The 17,035-nt window shown below is 33.8% G+C and overlaps 1 protein-coding gene across 1 annotated transcript in view; it reads right to left on the bottom strand.

Moving 5' to 3' along the window:
- The window catches only part of LOC129754950 (sodium-coupled monocarboxylate transporter 1), a 218,391-nt gene that overhangs the window by 51,427 nt on the left and 149,929 nt on the right, over positions 1-17,035 (bottom strand). The window contains 1 exon segment of the mRNA XM_055751216.1: positions 2,142-2,503. Coding sequence (XP_055607191.1) covers positions 2,142-2,503 — 362 coding nt within the window.

A 17,035-nucleotide genomic window follows, 5' to 3' on the forward strand; every position in this document is an offset into this window, starting at 1 on the left:
TTTATAATCCTCCGTTCAACCAAAAAACCTCAGATTTTTCCGAGATGTTCTACCTTCTGAGAATTTCACAATTTACAAAGTGGCAACTAGAAAGTGATATTCTTTGTTTATTGCATAAAACTTAAACAGTCTATTAGGGCTTGAGATATAGCTCAGTTGGCAAGTCTGTTGTCTCCTGAGCCGATGTCCGCGAGTTCGAGCCCAAGAGTAAACATCGAACACAGTTGTACCGGATAAGTTTTTCAATAACGATCCGCCAACTGTAACGTTGATAAAGTCGCGAATGCCATAAAGATGGTAAAACGACTATAATCGAAACAAAAAAAAAAAATTAAACAGTCTATTATTTCTATTTGAAATCAATGTCAATATAATCTAAGTACTAAAGTTACAAACTATGTTCTAGTTCAAATGTTTCACTTAGGTGTTTGATAAAAGCCCATAGATGCTTTTCGAAGTCTTTGCAAGCCGGAAGCGCGACTTAGTTCGGCATTTCGTACCAATATTTCACCAAGCTTTTTTAAATGGGTCCAACTTTGAATGCTCCACGTCTTCTAACTTCCCAGCTATTGAAGTCTAAATAGTAGTTCAAATCCGGTGACGATACAATCCATTCAGGTAAATTATTGAGACAAGATATTGTTTTCAACATTTTATTATGCTTTATGTTTTATGCGCTGATGCTGAATTATATTGAAAGAAAAAACTTTATTTGACAGGAAGCGTTTTGGCGCAAGGATGCAACAGCATTTAAAAATGTGTTGAAAGTAATAATCCATATTTATATTCACGCAACTTTCAATAAATAGCTACAGTAATTTCTTTTTCGTTGATATTCTTCCCCAAGCATTCACAAAAAACGTATTTTGATATCGCTCGACGGCTTCTAAACGGCTTTTATATGACGGAAATGTTCGATGTTGTCTTCAGAGCAAACAACTTTTTGTCCAAAGAAAAAGTTGTGACCTACGTGCGTCTTCAACAGAATCCGAGATCTACATATGAGCCGTCATTAAACACCAAGCTGAAAATTAACTCAAGTACAAACTTAGCTTGTAATTCGACTACTTATAGATGATGTTGAAATTTATTCCGAAGAGGAATAACAAATGGTTTGAGTTTTATGCAATACAAAAATGTATCACTTTCAGATAGCGCCGAATCGGATGTGGTCTAGCGAATAGACTGGCGCGAGTCTGGTTTTGGTATGCCAGGCATACTGGGTTCGATACCCGGTATCGGCAAGAAAACTTTTGGGTTCGAATCCCATGAGTTGCCGAAAGGTAAGATATGTTTCCTTTGTTTGTGTTTGATTGATTTTGCAGGAAGGTATTGATTTGCGATTTTTCAAACGACATATCACTAAAACCTACCTACCTAAGGGTCCAGCGCCGATTGACCGGCGCATAGGGCTGAGATAAAAGATCTCCACTGCTGGCGATCCGGAGCCAGCGTCTTCACCTCTTATTCACAACTCCTATCTCTACCTCCCCGCGGTGCCGGCTGGGGTGCGAGTAACCTAAGCGGAGATCGGGTACCCAACCCCGGTGGATGCTTTGGTCGCATGCAGACTGAGAAGGTGGCCGCACGCGTCTCTTCCCCAGGTCAGGGGCGGCGTGCAACAACAACCGAGCGTCTGTTCCCCAGGTCAGGGGCGGCTCAAACAGCGTCTGTCTTGCAGCAAGCGGCTGAATTTATGAAATGCGGCTCCCGCCAGCTAAGTCCAAGATGGCAGCCCCATCGCGGGATAGGGACTTTAGGCTAACAACCTACTGCTCCTGATACCTTGTATTGTTACAGAAACTGAGAGAAGATTACCTTTTTACTAAAACCAGTGGTGATAGTAAAAATCGGGTAAAAAGTTTGAACTCAAAGCGATAAATGCTTTTAGAAATTAATGTTTTAAACATAAGCCACGGCAAAAACGTTATTCTTTGATAATTTCTTGGCATGGAACTAAAGAGCCGCAACCATACTTCTAAAAAACTACAGGTTTTCGACCGCTGGTATAGGCTCTCTCTCTCTCTGATGATGGCCGAGTCGTCATAGTCGCTTCGCATAGAAATTATCATTAGCTGGTGCTTCAAAAAGCTCCCCACACACACAGACAGACAGACAGACAGACAGTAGTTGGCACTTACCGGGACATAATTTGCATCATGGAAGCAGCACTGCCACTCGCCGCCGGAAGTCCTAGATCACCAGAAGTAGCAGTTGACAAGCTACCGGCGGCCACCAGGGCCATACTGACGGGACCATCGAAGCGGGTCAGAATCGTCCTTCCAGTTCCATCGACATCGTCATGTCCGCCCAGAATCGATGACAGGACCACGGATGAATAGCTATCGTAGTGTATTTGCTGCTGCTGCTGTTCCTGGTTCTGAGTGCAGTTACAACCATCCAGGGAAGATGGCAACGGAACGACCGGTTCACCGTTGATTTGTGCCATAATTCCGATGAAGATGACAAGTGCCAACGAGAGGATGCCACCGTACAAAGCTCCCTGTGTTGTTTGTTGTTGTTGATGTTTTTTTCGTGGGGGAAAGAGAAATATGGAAGAATGAATAATACAAAATTAGACCAGAGGATGATAAATTATTCTGTCAGCTCGCCTTTTTCAGTTGGCGCACTGCACGAGATGTTGTGCCCTCTCGTTTGCAACTGACTGGCAATGTTTCGATCGACCACTACATCAACTGTCAGCTTCCAATAAAAAAGGATCAACATTTTGCCCTCTCCTCTTCTGACCAAGATCCCCGGACAGGTTAATTGGAGAGGGTGAGCTCACTGTTTTTTTTTGCTTGAATTCTTCTGATACCCTGAGTCTTTTTTCTACTTTTAGCTTTGGGGAATTTCCATCGGAAAGTCGTTCTGCAGGAGCCAAATCAATTTTACAATATCCATCTATTTTAATTTGAAATCTGGAAAATAATTTGCATAACTTTCAGCGTCTCTTGTTAAATAAATATATGGTTTTCACCAAATCCAATTTTATACAGACAAAACCTTCGCACTCCAGTTTTCAGAAAAAATTGTTTTAAATGTAATTGTCACATAGTTTTTTTTTATTTTTGAAAACCGGTCGAACAACAAATCTCAACTTTAATTAAAATGAAAAATACCAATATTTCAAAAAAGAAAGTTAAACAAAATTCTTCTTTAAGATCGAAATTTAATTAATATTTCCTAACCGGAAATCGTCAAACAGACCTACAGAAAGCATAACCGAAAATTCCATTGCAGGGAAAACTCGAGCTCATTCTCTTTGCACCTTTCCCCCCCAAGTGTCATAAACCCAGCCTTTCTGCCGAATTCACACAGGAAAAACCCAGCGCTCGAGTAAATTGAGTGAAAAATGGATTTCCGCAGCACTTTTCCTGACAAAGACGCACACAAACCAAAACACACCGTCAGCTTGTATAAAATCTTCTTCACACTTTACGTACAGGTGAACTTTTTTTGCCCCTTTTTTACTCGTTACCACTGGAAGGAAAATCCTCGGAAAAGCCGAGCGCCACCCGTTTGTTGTTGTTGTTGTTATGTAGGCGGAAATTCTACACGTTTTCCGGTTTCCTTTCGAAGGGTGTTTCCTCGTTCCTATCTTTTTAAGGCGAAATCCAATCGACAAGCTGAGTGAATGAACCCGTGAGTGATCTATCAAAATAAAATGTTTCTCGTTACGGCGGGTTTTTTCTTGATTTGAGTGGTATTGACTTTTCCGGCGGCTTGCGGAAAATAATCGAACCCGCCCAAACAACAGAGACGACGCGACGCCAGGCCGACGGCAGGCGTCGGGGTGCATTCAACTCAGTTTGAAAGGGCTCCTGGAGTTGAAGAACGGGGGATGATTGACGTATAGGTGAGATAAGCATAAAGGTAGATTTCGGTGATAGGGTTTCACTTGACTTTTTCCACGTCGTGATCATGAAAGCGATATACTTCCGTGATATTTATTTCTTCTGATGTGTGTGGTGCATTGCTGTCAGGTCTTTAAGTTTTGTTTTTGGTGTATCAGGAAAGTATTCCATTAGGATATCTTCCAACCATGAGTAAAAAATAAGAAAAAATCACATTTTTTAATGTGCATTCTCTATATTAAAATGGAAACTATGCCTTGGTCGAAATCACAGAAAAGTCTCAAAAGTTTTTTATTATTATTATTATTATTTATTTTTTCCTCGGACAGGGAAAGCCCGCTGGAGTTAAGCTTCTCTCAAGCCTCTAACAATTTTAACAATTCGTTTACAATATTAGGTATTCCAAAATATGTATGAGCACTCCAGTGAGCGAGATAATGCTCTGTGAAGGAGTGCTTGGCACTTTTCATTTGCTATTTCACAATTTTATACAATATAATAAATAGGGTGTTACACTTGTATTATACATATTCGTAGCTTTTTGTGGCTGCTGCGGTGGTGCGTTTCTGATGGGAGGTGGCGGGCGGCGGGTGGGTGGCGGTGGTTTGGAGCGGCGTTTGGGCGGCGGTGGGCTAGGTGGAGGGGCGAGAGCGAAAAGATGATATTAATAAGACGTGTGGCACAAATAATTTTTTAGCGGAGGAAGCGGTTTATGTTCTGCTTGCAGATCGATAACAGTTGCGCTTTGAATCGCGAGGGCGTTGAAGACCGTTTCAGGGTCTCTGGCAGATTGTTGTAGAGTTTACTGGCAAAGTAGCTGGGTTTCTTTTTCCCGTATTCCGTCCTTACACGGGATAGGCGGAGATGATTTGCGTTTCTGGACAAGCGGTGCGACGCCATTCTCTCGAGGCGCAAATTGTGGTGGGATTCTCTGCTTGTCAGGAGTTTGTGGGTGAACATTAACGTTTGGAATTCCTGGGCACCTCGTATTGGAAGTATCGAGTTGTTCATGCCATATAACAACTCAGAAGGATATAAATAAGGCAACTTGAAGATAGTCTTGAGGACACGGTTTTGCATGGTTTGCAGTTCCCTGAGGCGGCTTTTACATGCTTTGCCCCACAGCGATACTAGGTATTGTAACCTCGAGTGGAAAAGCGCGAAGTAAACGTTTTTCAGCCAGTGCGTAGGAATAAACGCTGATATTTTCCATATTGCACCACAGACCGGAGCGAGTGTTCGTTTCAGTTGCTCTATGTGGGGTGACCAGCATAGAGTATCGTCCAGAAGTAATCCCAGATATTTGAACTGGCGCACTCGTTCAATAATCGTATTACCTATACGGATTAATGGCAGCTGTGGTATGGAGCGACGACCGGAGTTGAACAACATGTACGATGTTTTTGATAGGTTGAGCGAAAGCAGGTTACAATCGAAGTATTGCTGAAGGACTTGCAGGTCATTACCGATCCATTCCACAATCTGGAGGGGGTTGGAGTGACTATATGATATTATGGTGTCATCTGCAAAGAGCCGAACTTTGCCATGTAGGTTCAGTTGTAGAAGATCGTTGATAAAAACTAGAAACATCAGCGGACCTAGGTTACTCCCTTGTGGTACTCCCGTTGTAATGAATTTTTTGCTACTTGAGTGTCCTTTCAGAGACACGAATTGTTGTCGATCTGTTATGTAGCTCTCAATTAACCGATGAGGCTGACCTCGTATGCCATACCAATCCAATTTTTGCAACAGCAAGGCGTGGTCTATTGTGTCGAATGCTTTCCTTAGGTCCAAAAACAGGGCACCGGCGTAGTTACGATTGTCCAGGTCGTCATATACATCTTCCAGGAGTTCAGTAGTTGCTGTTAGTGTACTGCATCCTTTTCGGAATCCATACTGGCGCGGGCTTATAAGGTCGTATCTCGATAAGTACTCACTTATCCTGGTGACGAGAAGTTTTTCCAGGATTTTGTTCAATACTGAGAGCGTTGAGATTGGACGGTAGTTTGAAACGTCTGAGCTGTCTCCGGACTTGAAAATAGGAGTTACTCGGGCTAGCTTCAATGCGTCGGGATAAACTCCGGTTCCGACTATTTCATTAAAGATATCTGTCAGGATATCGGAGAGCGCCAAGTGATGTGTTTTTAATGTGTCCACGGTAATATTGTCAGCACCAGGAGATTTGTTGGAATCTAAGTTGCTGATTTCTAACAGTACCTCTGAGACGGTTGCCGGTCTCAAAAACAAGGAAGGCGATGGTTGCGAACGAAGTGAATTGTACTGTTGAATGTCTCGATTGCTTGCGATGTTAGCAGCCAATTGGGGACCAATATTGCAGAAGTAGTCGTTGATGCTGTTTGAAACTTGTGCTGGATCCACCTGAACTTCATTTCCAATCTTGAGCGTAACATTATCGTGCGATTTGGACTTGCGGCCGAGGGCTTCGTTCAAGAATTTCCAGGATTGCTTTGGCGATGCTGTTTGCAGAAGTCGAAGAAAGTATGACCGTTTACAATGACTTTTTAGCTTTGCCAGTCTTCCGGAGATGTCTTTTAGAAGATGCTTAGAGTGTTCGTCCGCAGGGTGACGCTTGCAATGCTTCCAAATCTTGTCTTTCGTTGACATTAGTTTCCAGACGTCGAATGTCATCCACGGGCAGTTCCTCTTCACCTTTGCTCTTATTGTTATTGTTTTTGTGGCACGATTTCGGATCTCGTTGTAATTGTCGGCTATGAGTTTGATCTTTTCGTTAGCGCATGTTGTCGACGGAATGTTCTGCAACGCTTCTGCGAATTCTGCGTTTAGTTGGTGGTGGTTGACGATGCTCTTACTTAAGAATTGGACATCTTTGTTGGTACTGCTCGACAGCGTGGTAACAATCATGTTGTGGTCGCTTATATCCGTGCAGATTGTCTCATTCATTGTTGAAGCGATGATGCTCTGTGAACATACAACATGGTCGAGTATATTCCCACTGGCTGGCCGCGTGACCTCGTTGTTGACAACAAACAAGTTGCGTGATTCCAAAGTTCTGAGATACTCGCCGACTATGTTGCTCGACAGGTTAACTGGCACGTTTGTATCACCCAGGAGGATTGAGTTGAGGTGCTTACTGTTACGGGACAACTTGCTTTCAAGCTTCTCGACAAAGTTGGCAAAGCGGAATGCAGGAGGACGGTAAACAGCATGTAGAGATAGTGGCCCGTTACCAATATGCAAAACATAGAAAGGCACACTTGTCACCTTTCTAGGGATTTTTGTCATTTTTGTAATTTTTTGTCATTTTTGTCATTTTTGTCATTTTTGTAATTTTTAAAATTTTTGTAATTATTCTAATTTTTGTAATTTTTGTCACTTTTGTCATTTTTGTCATTTTTGTCATTTTTGTAATTTTTGTCATTTTTGTCATTTTTGTCATTTTTGTCATTTTTGTCATTTTTGTCATTTTTGTCATTTTTGTCATTTTTGTCATTTTTGTCATTTTTGTCATTTTTGTCATTTTTGTCATTTTTGTCATTTTTGTCATTTTTGTCATTTTTGTCATTTTTGTCATTTTTGTCATTTTTGTCATTTTTGTCATTTTTGTCATTTTTGTCTTTTTGTCATTTTTGTCATTTTTGTCATTTTTGTCATTTTTGTCATTTTTGTCATTTTTGTCATTTTTGTCATTTTTGTCATTTTTGTCATTTTTGTCATTTTTGTCATTTTTGTCATTTTTGTCATTTTTGTCATTTTTGTCATTTTTGTCATTTTTGTCATTTTTGTCATTTTTGTCATTTTTGTCATTTTTGTCATTTTTGTCATTTTTGTCATTTTTGTCATTTTTGTCATTTTTGTCATTTTTGTCATTTTTGTCATTTTTGTCATTTTTGTCATTTTTGTCATTTTTGTCATTTTTGTCATTTTTGTCATTTTTGTCATTTTTGTCATTTTTGTCATTTTTGTCATTTTTGTCATTTTTGTCATTTTTGTCATTTTTGTCATTTTTGTCATTTTTGTCATTTTTGTCATTTTTTTCATTTTTGTCATTTTTGTCATTTTTGTCATTTTTGTCATTTTTGTCATTTTTGTCATTTTTGTCATTTTTGTCATTTTTGTCATTTTTGTCATTTTTGTCATTTTTGTCATTTTTGTCATTTTTGTCATTTTTGTCATTTTTGTCATTTTTGTCATTTTTGTCATTTTTGTCATTTTTGTCATTTTTGTCATTTTTGTCATTTTTGTCATTTTTGTCATTTTTGTCATTTTTGTCATTTTTGTCATTTTTGTCATTTTTGTCATTTTTGTCATTTTTGTCATTTTTGTCATTTTTGTCATTTTTGTCATTTTTGTCATTTTTGTCATTTTTGTCATTTTTGTCATTTTTGTCATTTTTGTCATTTTTGTCATTTTTGTCATTTTTGTCATTTTTGTCATTTTTGTCATTTTTGTCATTTTTGTCATTTTTGTCATTTTTGTCATTTTTGTCATTTTTGTCATTTTTGTCATTTTTGTCATTTTTGTCATTTTTGTCATTTTTGTCATTTTTGTCATTTTTGTCATTTTTGTCATTTTTGTCATTTTTGTCATTTTTGTCATTTTTGTCATTTTTGTCATTTTTGTCATTTTTGTCATTTTTGTCATTTTTGTCATTTTTGTCATTTTTGTCATTTTTGTCATTTTTGTCATTTTTGTCATTTTTGTCATTTTTGTCATTTTTGTCATTTTTGTCATTTTTGTCATTTTTGTCATTTTTGTCATTTTTGTCATTTTTGTCATTTTTGTCATTTTTGTCATTTTTGTCATTTTTGTCATTTTTGTCATTTTTGTCATTTTTGTCATTTTTGTCATTTTTGTCATTTTTGTCATTTTTGTCATTTTTGTCATTTTTGTCATTTTTGTCATTTTTGTCATTTTTGTCATTTTTGTCATTTTTGTCATTTTTGTCATTTTTGTCATTTTTTTCATTTTTGTCACTTTTGTCATTTTTGTCATTTTTGTCATTTTTGTCATTTTTGTCATTTTTGTCATTTTTGTCACTTTTGTCATTTTTGTCATTTTTGTCATTTTTGTCATTTTTGTCATTTTTGTCATTTTTGTCATTTTTGTCATTTTTGTCATTTTTGTCATTTTTGTCATTTTTGTCATTTTTGTCATTTTTGTCATTTTTGTCATTTTTGTCATTTTTGTCATTTTTGTCATTTTTGTCATTTTTGTCATTTTTGTCATTTTTGTCATTTTTGTCATTTTTGTCATTTTTGTCATTTTTGTCATTTTTGTCATTTTTGTCATTTTTGTCATTTTTGTCATTTTTGTCATTTTTGTCATTTTTGTCATTTTTGTCATTTTTGTCATTTTTGTCATTTTTGTCATTTTTGTCATTTTTGTCATTTTTGTCATTTTTGTCATTTTTGTCATTTTTGTCATTTTTGTCATTTTTGTCATTTTTGTCATTTTTGTCATTTTTGTCATTTTTGTCATTTTTGTCATTTTTGTCATTTTTGTCATTTTTGTCATTTTTGTCATTTTTGTCATTTTTGTCATTTTTGTCATTTTTGTCATTTTTGTCATTTTTGTCATTTTTGTCATTTTTGTCATTTTTGTCATTTTTGTCATTTTTGTCATTTTTGTCATTTTTGTCATTTTTGTCATTTTTGTCATTTTTGTCATTTTTGTCATTTTTGTCATTTTTGTCATTTTTGTCATTTTTGTCATTTTTGTCATTTTTGTCATTTTTGTCATTTTTGTCATTTTTGTCATTTTTGTCATTTTTGTCATTTTTGTCATTTTTGTCATTTTTGTCATTTTTGTCATTTTTGTCATTTTTGTCATTTTTGTCATTTTTGATTTTTGTCATTTTTGTCATTTTTGTCATTTTTGTCATTTTTGTCATTTTTGTCATTTTTGTCATTTTTGTCATTTTTGTCATTTTTGTCATTTTTGTCATTTTTGTCATTTTTGTCATTTTTGTCATTTTTGTCATTTTTGTCATTTTTGTCATTTTTGTCATTTTTGTCATTTTTGTCATTTTTGTCATTTTTGTCATTTTTGTCATTTTTGTCATTTTTGTCATTTTTGTCATTTTTGTCATTTTTGTCATTTTTGTCATTTTTGTCATTTTTGTCATTTTTGTCATTTTTGTCATTTTTGTCATTTTTGTCATTTTTGTCATTTTTGTCATTTTTGTCATTTTTGTCATTTTTGTCATTTTTGTCATTTTTGTCATTTTTGTCATTTTTGTCATTTTTGTCATTTTTGTCATTTTTGTCATTTTTGTCATTTTTGTCATTTTTGTCATTTTTGTCATTTTTGTCATTTTTGTCATTTTTGTCATTTTTGTCATTTTTGTCATTTTTGTCATTTTTGTCATTTTTGTCATTTTTGTCATTTTTGTCATTTTTGTCATTTTTGTCATTTTTGTCATTTTTGTCATTTTTGTCATTTTTGTCATTTTTGTCATTTTTGTCATTTTTGTCATTTTTAACATTTTTGTCATTTTTGTCATTTTTGTCATTTTTAACATTTTTGTCATTTTTGTCATTTTTGTCATTTTTGTCATTTTTGTCATTTTTGTCATTTTTGTCATTTTTGTCATTTTTGTCATTTTTGTCATTTTTGTCATTTTTGTCATTTTTGTCATTTTTGTCATTTTGTCATTTTTGTCATTTTTGTCATTTTTGTCATTTTTGTCATTTTTGTCATTTTTGTCATTTTTGTCATTTTTGTCATTTTTGTCATTTTTGTCATTTTTGTCATTTTTGTCATTTTTGTCATTTTTGTCATTTTTGTCATTTTTGTCATTTTTGTCATTTTTGTCATTTTTGTCATTTTTGTCATTTTTGTCATTTTTGTCATTTTTGTCATTTTTGTCATTTTTGTCATTTTTGTCATTTTTGTCATTTTTGTCATTTTTGTCATTTTTGTCATTTTTGTCATTTTTGTCATTTTTGTCATTTTTGTCATTTTTGTCATTTTTGTCATTTTTGTCATTTTTGTCATTTTTGTCATTTTTGTCATTTTTGTCATTTTTGTCATTTTTGTCATTTTTGTCATTTTTGTCATTTTTGTCATTTTTGTCATTTTTGTCATTTTTGTCATTTTTGTCATTTTTGTCATTTTTGTCATTTTTGTCATTTTTGTCATTTTTGTCATTTTTGTCATTTTTGTCATTTTTGTCATTTTTGTCATTTTTGTCATTTTTGTCATTTTTGTCATTTTTGTCATTTTTGTCATTTTTGTCATTTTTGTCATTTTTGTCATTTTTGTCATTTTTGTCATTTTTGTCATTTTTGTCATTTTTGTCATTTTTGTCATTTTTGTCATTTTTGTCATTTTTGTCATTTTTGTCATTTTTGTCATTTTTGTCATTTTTGTCATTTTTGTCATTTTTGTCATTTTTGTCATTTTTGTCATTTTTGTCATTTTTGTCATTTTTGTCATTTTTGTCATTTTTGTCATTTTTGTCATTTTTGTCATTTTTGTCATTTTTGTCATTTTTGTCATTTTTGTCATTTTTGTCATTTTTGTCATTTTTGTCATTTTTGTCATTTTTGTCATTTTTGTCATTTTTGTCATTTTTGTCATTTTTGTCATTTTTGTCATTTTTGTCATTTTTGTCATTTTTGTCATTTTTGTCATTTTTGTCATTTTTGTCATTTTTGTCATTTTTGTCATTTTTGTCATTTTTGTCATTTTTGTCATTTTTGTCATTTTTGTCATTTTTGTCATTTTTGTCATTTTTGTCATTTTTGTCATTTTTGTCATTTTTGTCATTTTTGTCATTTTTGTCATTTTTGTCATTTTTGTCATTTTTGTCATTTTTGTCATTTTTGTCATTTTTGTCATTTTTGTCATTTTTGTCATTTTTGTCATTTTTGTCATTTTTGTCATTTTTGTCATTTTTGTCATTTTTGTCATTTTTGTCATTTTTGTCATTTTTGTCATTTTTGTCATTTTTGTCATTTTTGTCATTTTTGTCATTTTTGTCATTTTTGTCATTTTTGTCATTTTTGTCATTTTTGTCATTTTTGTCATTTTTGTCATTTTTGTCATTTTTGTCATTTTTGTCATTTTTGTCATTTTTGTCATTTTTGTCATTTTTGTCATTTTTGTCATTTTTGTCATTTTTGTCATTTTTGTCATTTTTGTCATTTTTGTCATTTTTGTCATTTTTGTCATTTTTGTCATTTTTGTCATTTTTGTCATTTTTGTCATTTTTGTCATTTTTGTCATTTTTGTCATTTTTGTCATTTTTGTCATTTTTGTCATTTTTGTCATTTTTGTCATTTTTGTCATTTTTGTCATTTTTGTCATTTTTGTCATTTTTGTCATTTTTGTCATTTTTGTCATTTTTGTCATTTTTGTCATTTTTGTCATTTTTGTCATTTTTGTCATTTTTGTCATTTTTGTCATTTTTGTCATTTTTGTCATTTTTGTCATTTTTGTCATTTTTGTCATTTTTGTCATTTTTGTCATTTTTGTCATTTTTGTCATTTTTGTCATTTTTGTCATTTTTGTCATTTTTGTCATTTTTGTCATTTTTGTCATTTTTGTCATTTTTGTCATTTTTGTCATTTTTGTCATTTTTGTCATTTTTGTCATTTTTGTCATTTTTGTCATTTTTGTCATTTTTGTCATTTTTGTCATTTTTGTTGTCATTTTTGTCATTTTTGTCATTTTTGTCATTTTTGTCATTTTTGTCATTTTTGTCATTTTTGTCATTTTTGTCATTTTTGTCATTTTTGTCATTTTTGTCATTTTTGTCATTTTTGTCATTTTTGTCATTTTTGTCATTTTTGTCATTTATATCATTTTTGTCATTTTTGTCATTTTTGTCATTTTTGTCATTTTTGTCATTTTTGTCATTTTTGTCATTTTTGTCATTTTTGTCATTTTTGTCATTTTTGTCATTTTTGTCATTTTTGTCATTTTTGTCATTTTTGTCATTTTTGTCATTTTTGTCATTTTTGTCATTTTTGTCATTTTTGTCATTTTTGTCATTTTTGTCATTTTTGTCATTTTTGTCATTTTTGTCATTTTTGTCATTTTTGTCATTTTTGTCATTTTTGTCATTTTTGTCATTTTTGTCATTTTTGTCATTTTTGTCATTTTTGTCATTTTTGTCATTTTTGTCATTTTTGTCATTTTTGTCATTTTTGTCATTTTTGTCATTTTTGTCATTTTTGTCATTTTTGTCATTTTTGTCATTTTTGTCATTTTTGTCATTTTTGTCATTTTTGTCATTTTTGTCATTTTTGTCATTTTTGTCATTTTTGTCATTTTTGTCATTTTTGTCATTTTTGTCATTTTTGTCATTTTTGTCATTTTTGTCATTTTTGTCATTTTTGTCATTTTTGTCATTTTTGTCATTTTTGTCATTTTTGTCATTTTTGTCATTTTTGTCATTTTTGTCATTTTTGTCATTTTTGTCATTTTTGTCATTTTTGTCATTTTTGTCATTTTTGTCATTTTTGTCATTTTTGTCATTTTTGTCATTTTTGTCATTTTTGTCATTTTTGTCATTTTTGTCATTTTTGTCATTTTTGTCATTTTTGTCATTTTTGTCATTTTTGTCATTTTTGTCATTTTTGTCATTTTTGTCACTTTTGTCATTTTTGTCATTTTTGTCATTTTTGTCATTTTTGTCATTTTTGTCATTTTTGTCATTTGGTCATTTTTGTCATTTTTGTCATTTTTGTCATTTTTGTCATTTTTGTCATTTTTGTCATTTTTGTCATTTTTGTCATTTTTGTCATTTTTGTCATTTTTGTCATTTTTGTCATTTTTGTCATTTTTGTCATTTTTGTCATTTTTGTCATTTTTGTCATTTTTGTCATTTTTGTCATTTTTGTCATTTTTGTCATTTTTGTCATTTTTGTCATTTTTGTCATTTTTGTCATTTTTGTCATTTTTGTCATTTTTGTCATTTTTGTCATTTTTGTCATTTTTGTCATTTTTGTCATTTTTGTCATTTTTGTCATTTTTGTCATTTTTGTCATTTTTGTCATTTTTGTCATTTTTGTCATTTTTGTCATTTTTGTCATTTTTGTCATTTTTGTCATTTTTGTCATTTTTGTCATTTTTGTCATTTTTGTCATTTTTGTCATTTTTGTCATTTTTGTCATTTTTGTCATTTTTGTCATTTTTGTCATTTTTGTCATTTTTGTCATTTTTGTCATTTTTGTCATTTTTGTCATTTTTGTCATTTTTGTCATTTTTGTCATTTTTGTCATTTTTTTCATTTTTGTCATTTTTGTCAATTTTTTTTAATCTAATTTTTTGCATCAAGTAATGAAATAACGTTTTCGAAAACAGGAAACAAAAAGTTTGGAATGATAGATTTATTTTTTATGTATGTACCTTTCTTCGGTCGGATAATAAATTGAAAAATATCCTCATTTGCACTTGAACCACTGACAAATGTGATCACAGTTCGAGGATATTCATTGATGAACTTCAAAAACCTCAACAGCTTCATCAAGAAGACCGACTCCCATCCGATCCCAATCAACGAGCTGCTCAATTGTCACACAATTGCTCCAGGCTCTACGCTCTAAATACTCCTGATAATTGAAAACGATCAAATCAAACTCTCTTCGATCGGACTTGAACCAATCCCGGGAAGCAATTGCATTGAGCTCCAAGTGTCGCGAAAATTGAAATTTCCTCCCATTTATCAGGTTCATTGGTTAACATTTATAGTACCCACCTAACACGATAGAAGCCGGAAGTAGATGTTTAGGTGAATTGAATCGGCACCTCTCTGAGGCCCGTTTTTCGGGGAATTGAATTTCCTGGGCCATTATTATTCTGACAATGATTTCGATTATCCATCCAACAAGTCCCTCCAAGGGACATCACTGCTCATCGAGGGGGACGATGCGATGCCTTTGGTTTAGCCAGGCCAATCGTCAGATTTTTTTTTTTTGCGTTTCCACGAAAATGTATTGCTGTTTTGAAGCTTGTGAAACGTGAGTCTTTATCCTATTCTGTTTCTCCAAAGCTCGGCAGGAGCTGTTGTCAAATTTGAGCGTTTCCACAACCTTACAATTCGAATTTTCCCATCAACGAGCAATAACTACCCAAGTGAGGAGGAGGAATGAGGTCGCCACTGCCTTTCCATACAGATTGACTGTGAGGCAATAATGCAAAATCGTTAGGCGGCTGCTTTCGTTAAGGTGCCATTTCGTCAAAGCTTATCACGTCCGCTTTTCTCAAACCCACACACAGGAATAAGGCCGCTCTCCTGGAACAGTGATAAAAGTATCTTTTATGTTAAAAATATTTAAGACTAAAAAATTTCAGAAACACTTTCTCTGATTTCGGTACTTCGAAATATACAAAAAATTAAAAACGTAAAAAAACATTTCGTAAAAAATCAGTGTGCATCCCAACCTGACAATTATTCTGTTCGGGAATGAATGAATAAACGTTGACTGACGTTAAATCGACAAGACGGCAGCGACGACGTTGACCCAGTCAGTGAAGACTATTGGCAGAGCAGCCGGATGACATCGACGACGCATTGCCTGAGGTGGTTCAACACATTTTTTTTTTCTTTTCTGGGGAAGCTGGCTCAAAACCGTCATAACAAAAAATCGTTTTTCAAGACGTTGTAAACGTTATGAATTTTAATTAAAAAAATCTGAGAGAAACGATTTATACATTCGACAAGCTACATAACGGTAAAACAGCAAGTTAAACCTTAATTCAATTAAAGATTATTACTAAATCTGTATAAAACTCTTTTAAAAACTTTCTAAGAAAATCTACCTCCCTGAAAACTGATTTCAAGTTGTCACTACTTATACAAGTGAGAGCAGTTATTCAATAGTTGTTAAATTTCATTTCATTAAATTTGATTTCATTTCATTTTCAACGATTTAACTTATCTCTGGAAGCTCAAAAAGTTACCAGTTTGTATATAAAGTTGCCAATTGTGTATAAATTTGTAATTTTCTTAAATTTGTAATTTGTAATTCATCTGAGAAAGTATTCGGAGAACTTCTCTAGATTAGACCAAGCCCACCGGGCGTTGCCATTTCGATCGGTATTTTAGATGGTTTGATGGGTTGCGTTTTTATCTACTTACTGATTTTCGCACCCATTGTTGCCATCCAGATTGGTATTTGTATTTGTTTATTTTCTGATAGCGACGACCGGCTGCGTTGCTACCGGGTTGCTACATAAACGCATCCTGTAACAACCTACTGCTCGAATGCTATTTCTCGAATCAAGTTAGCGACTGCTGGTGCGATGATCGGTTGATAGATATGTTGCTGAATGTGCTCGATTCGTGGTTTAGCAACCATTGGGTGGGCTTGGTCTTATATGCTCGTTTTACTATCTACTACCCATTCGGGTAGTTCTCATTCAGAATTGGCTGCCATCTACAGTATCAAAATCAGCTCATCTGATCTGAAAGTGGATTGTGTGTATTTTTTTTCTGTTCGATTCCCTGATTATTTTGTGTTCTTTCCTTCTTCCAACTTCTGGCACCTTCTCGAGTGTTTGATACCGAGAGAAGAAAAAAAACATCCTGAATCCGAACGGGATGTGTGGGATGCAATCACGCGGGAATAAACGCAGATAAGGCAGCACCTTGTTATAGGTTGCAAAGGCTCACACTTCTCCCCAAATGGAAATATTAACAGGTAATCAAATTTTCATATTTTCAATTTAGTTCTTCCAGTGTGCGCCAGACTGAGTCGGCACAAAGGTGCTGCCATAATATCGACTGCTGAACAAGTCGGCAACAAGAAAGGGAAAAAAACAAACTTCCGCTAGGTTCACAGCCAAAAGTCACGTGTTAACAGGAAAAAGTTCAGACTCCGAGTTGCACACAGGTTTCGCAGGACGAACACGTGTCAATGACTCTTGATTTCATTCATCTCACCACACAAACGCAACCTCGCTCGCGCACCTACCTAGTTATAGGAAGTTGAATATGTGATTGTGTCGTATCTGTGTACGCGAGAGTGACTGAAAGTCCTTGTTGTTGCCACAGAGGAGGGAAAAAAATGACGACCCCGGAAAGTGGGACACTTTTCATGAGTTTATCTTCATCCTGCCACTTTTTTTCGGCCTCACGACAAGTGTTCATTATCATTCTGAGTGTCATTATCAGCGTGGAGATTGTTGGTTTGGGGCATTACAATCAAGCTATTCTGCCTCTGGTGGCTTAGCAGAGCGCAACGGAA

Source organism: Uranotaenia lowii, chromosome 3 (assembly GCF_029784155.1).
Source record: "Uranotaenia lowii strain MFRU-FL chromosome 3, ASM2978415v1, whole genome shotgun sequence".
NCBI lineage: Eukaryota > Metazoa > Arthropoda > Insecta > Diptera > Culicidae > Uranotaenia > Uranotaenia lowii.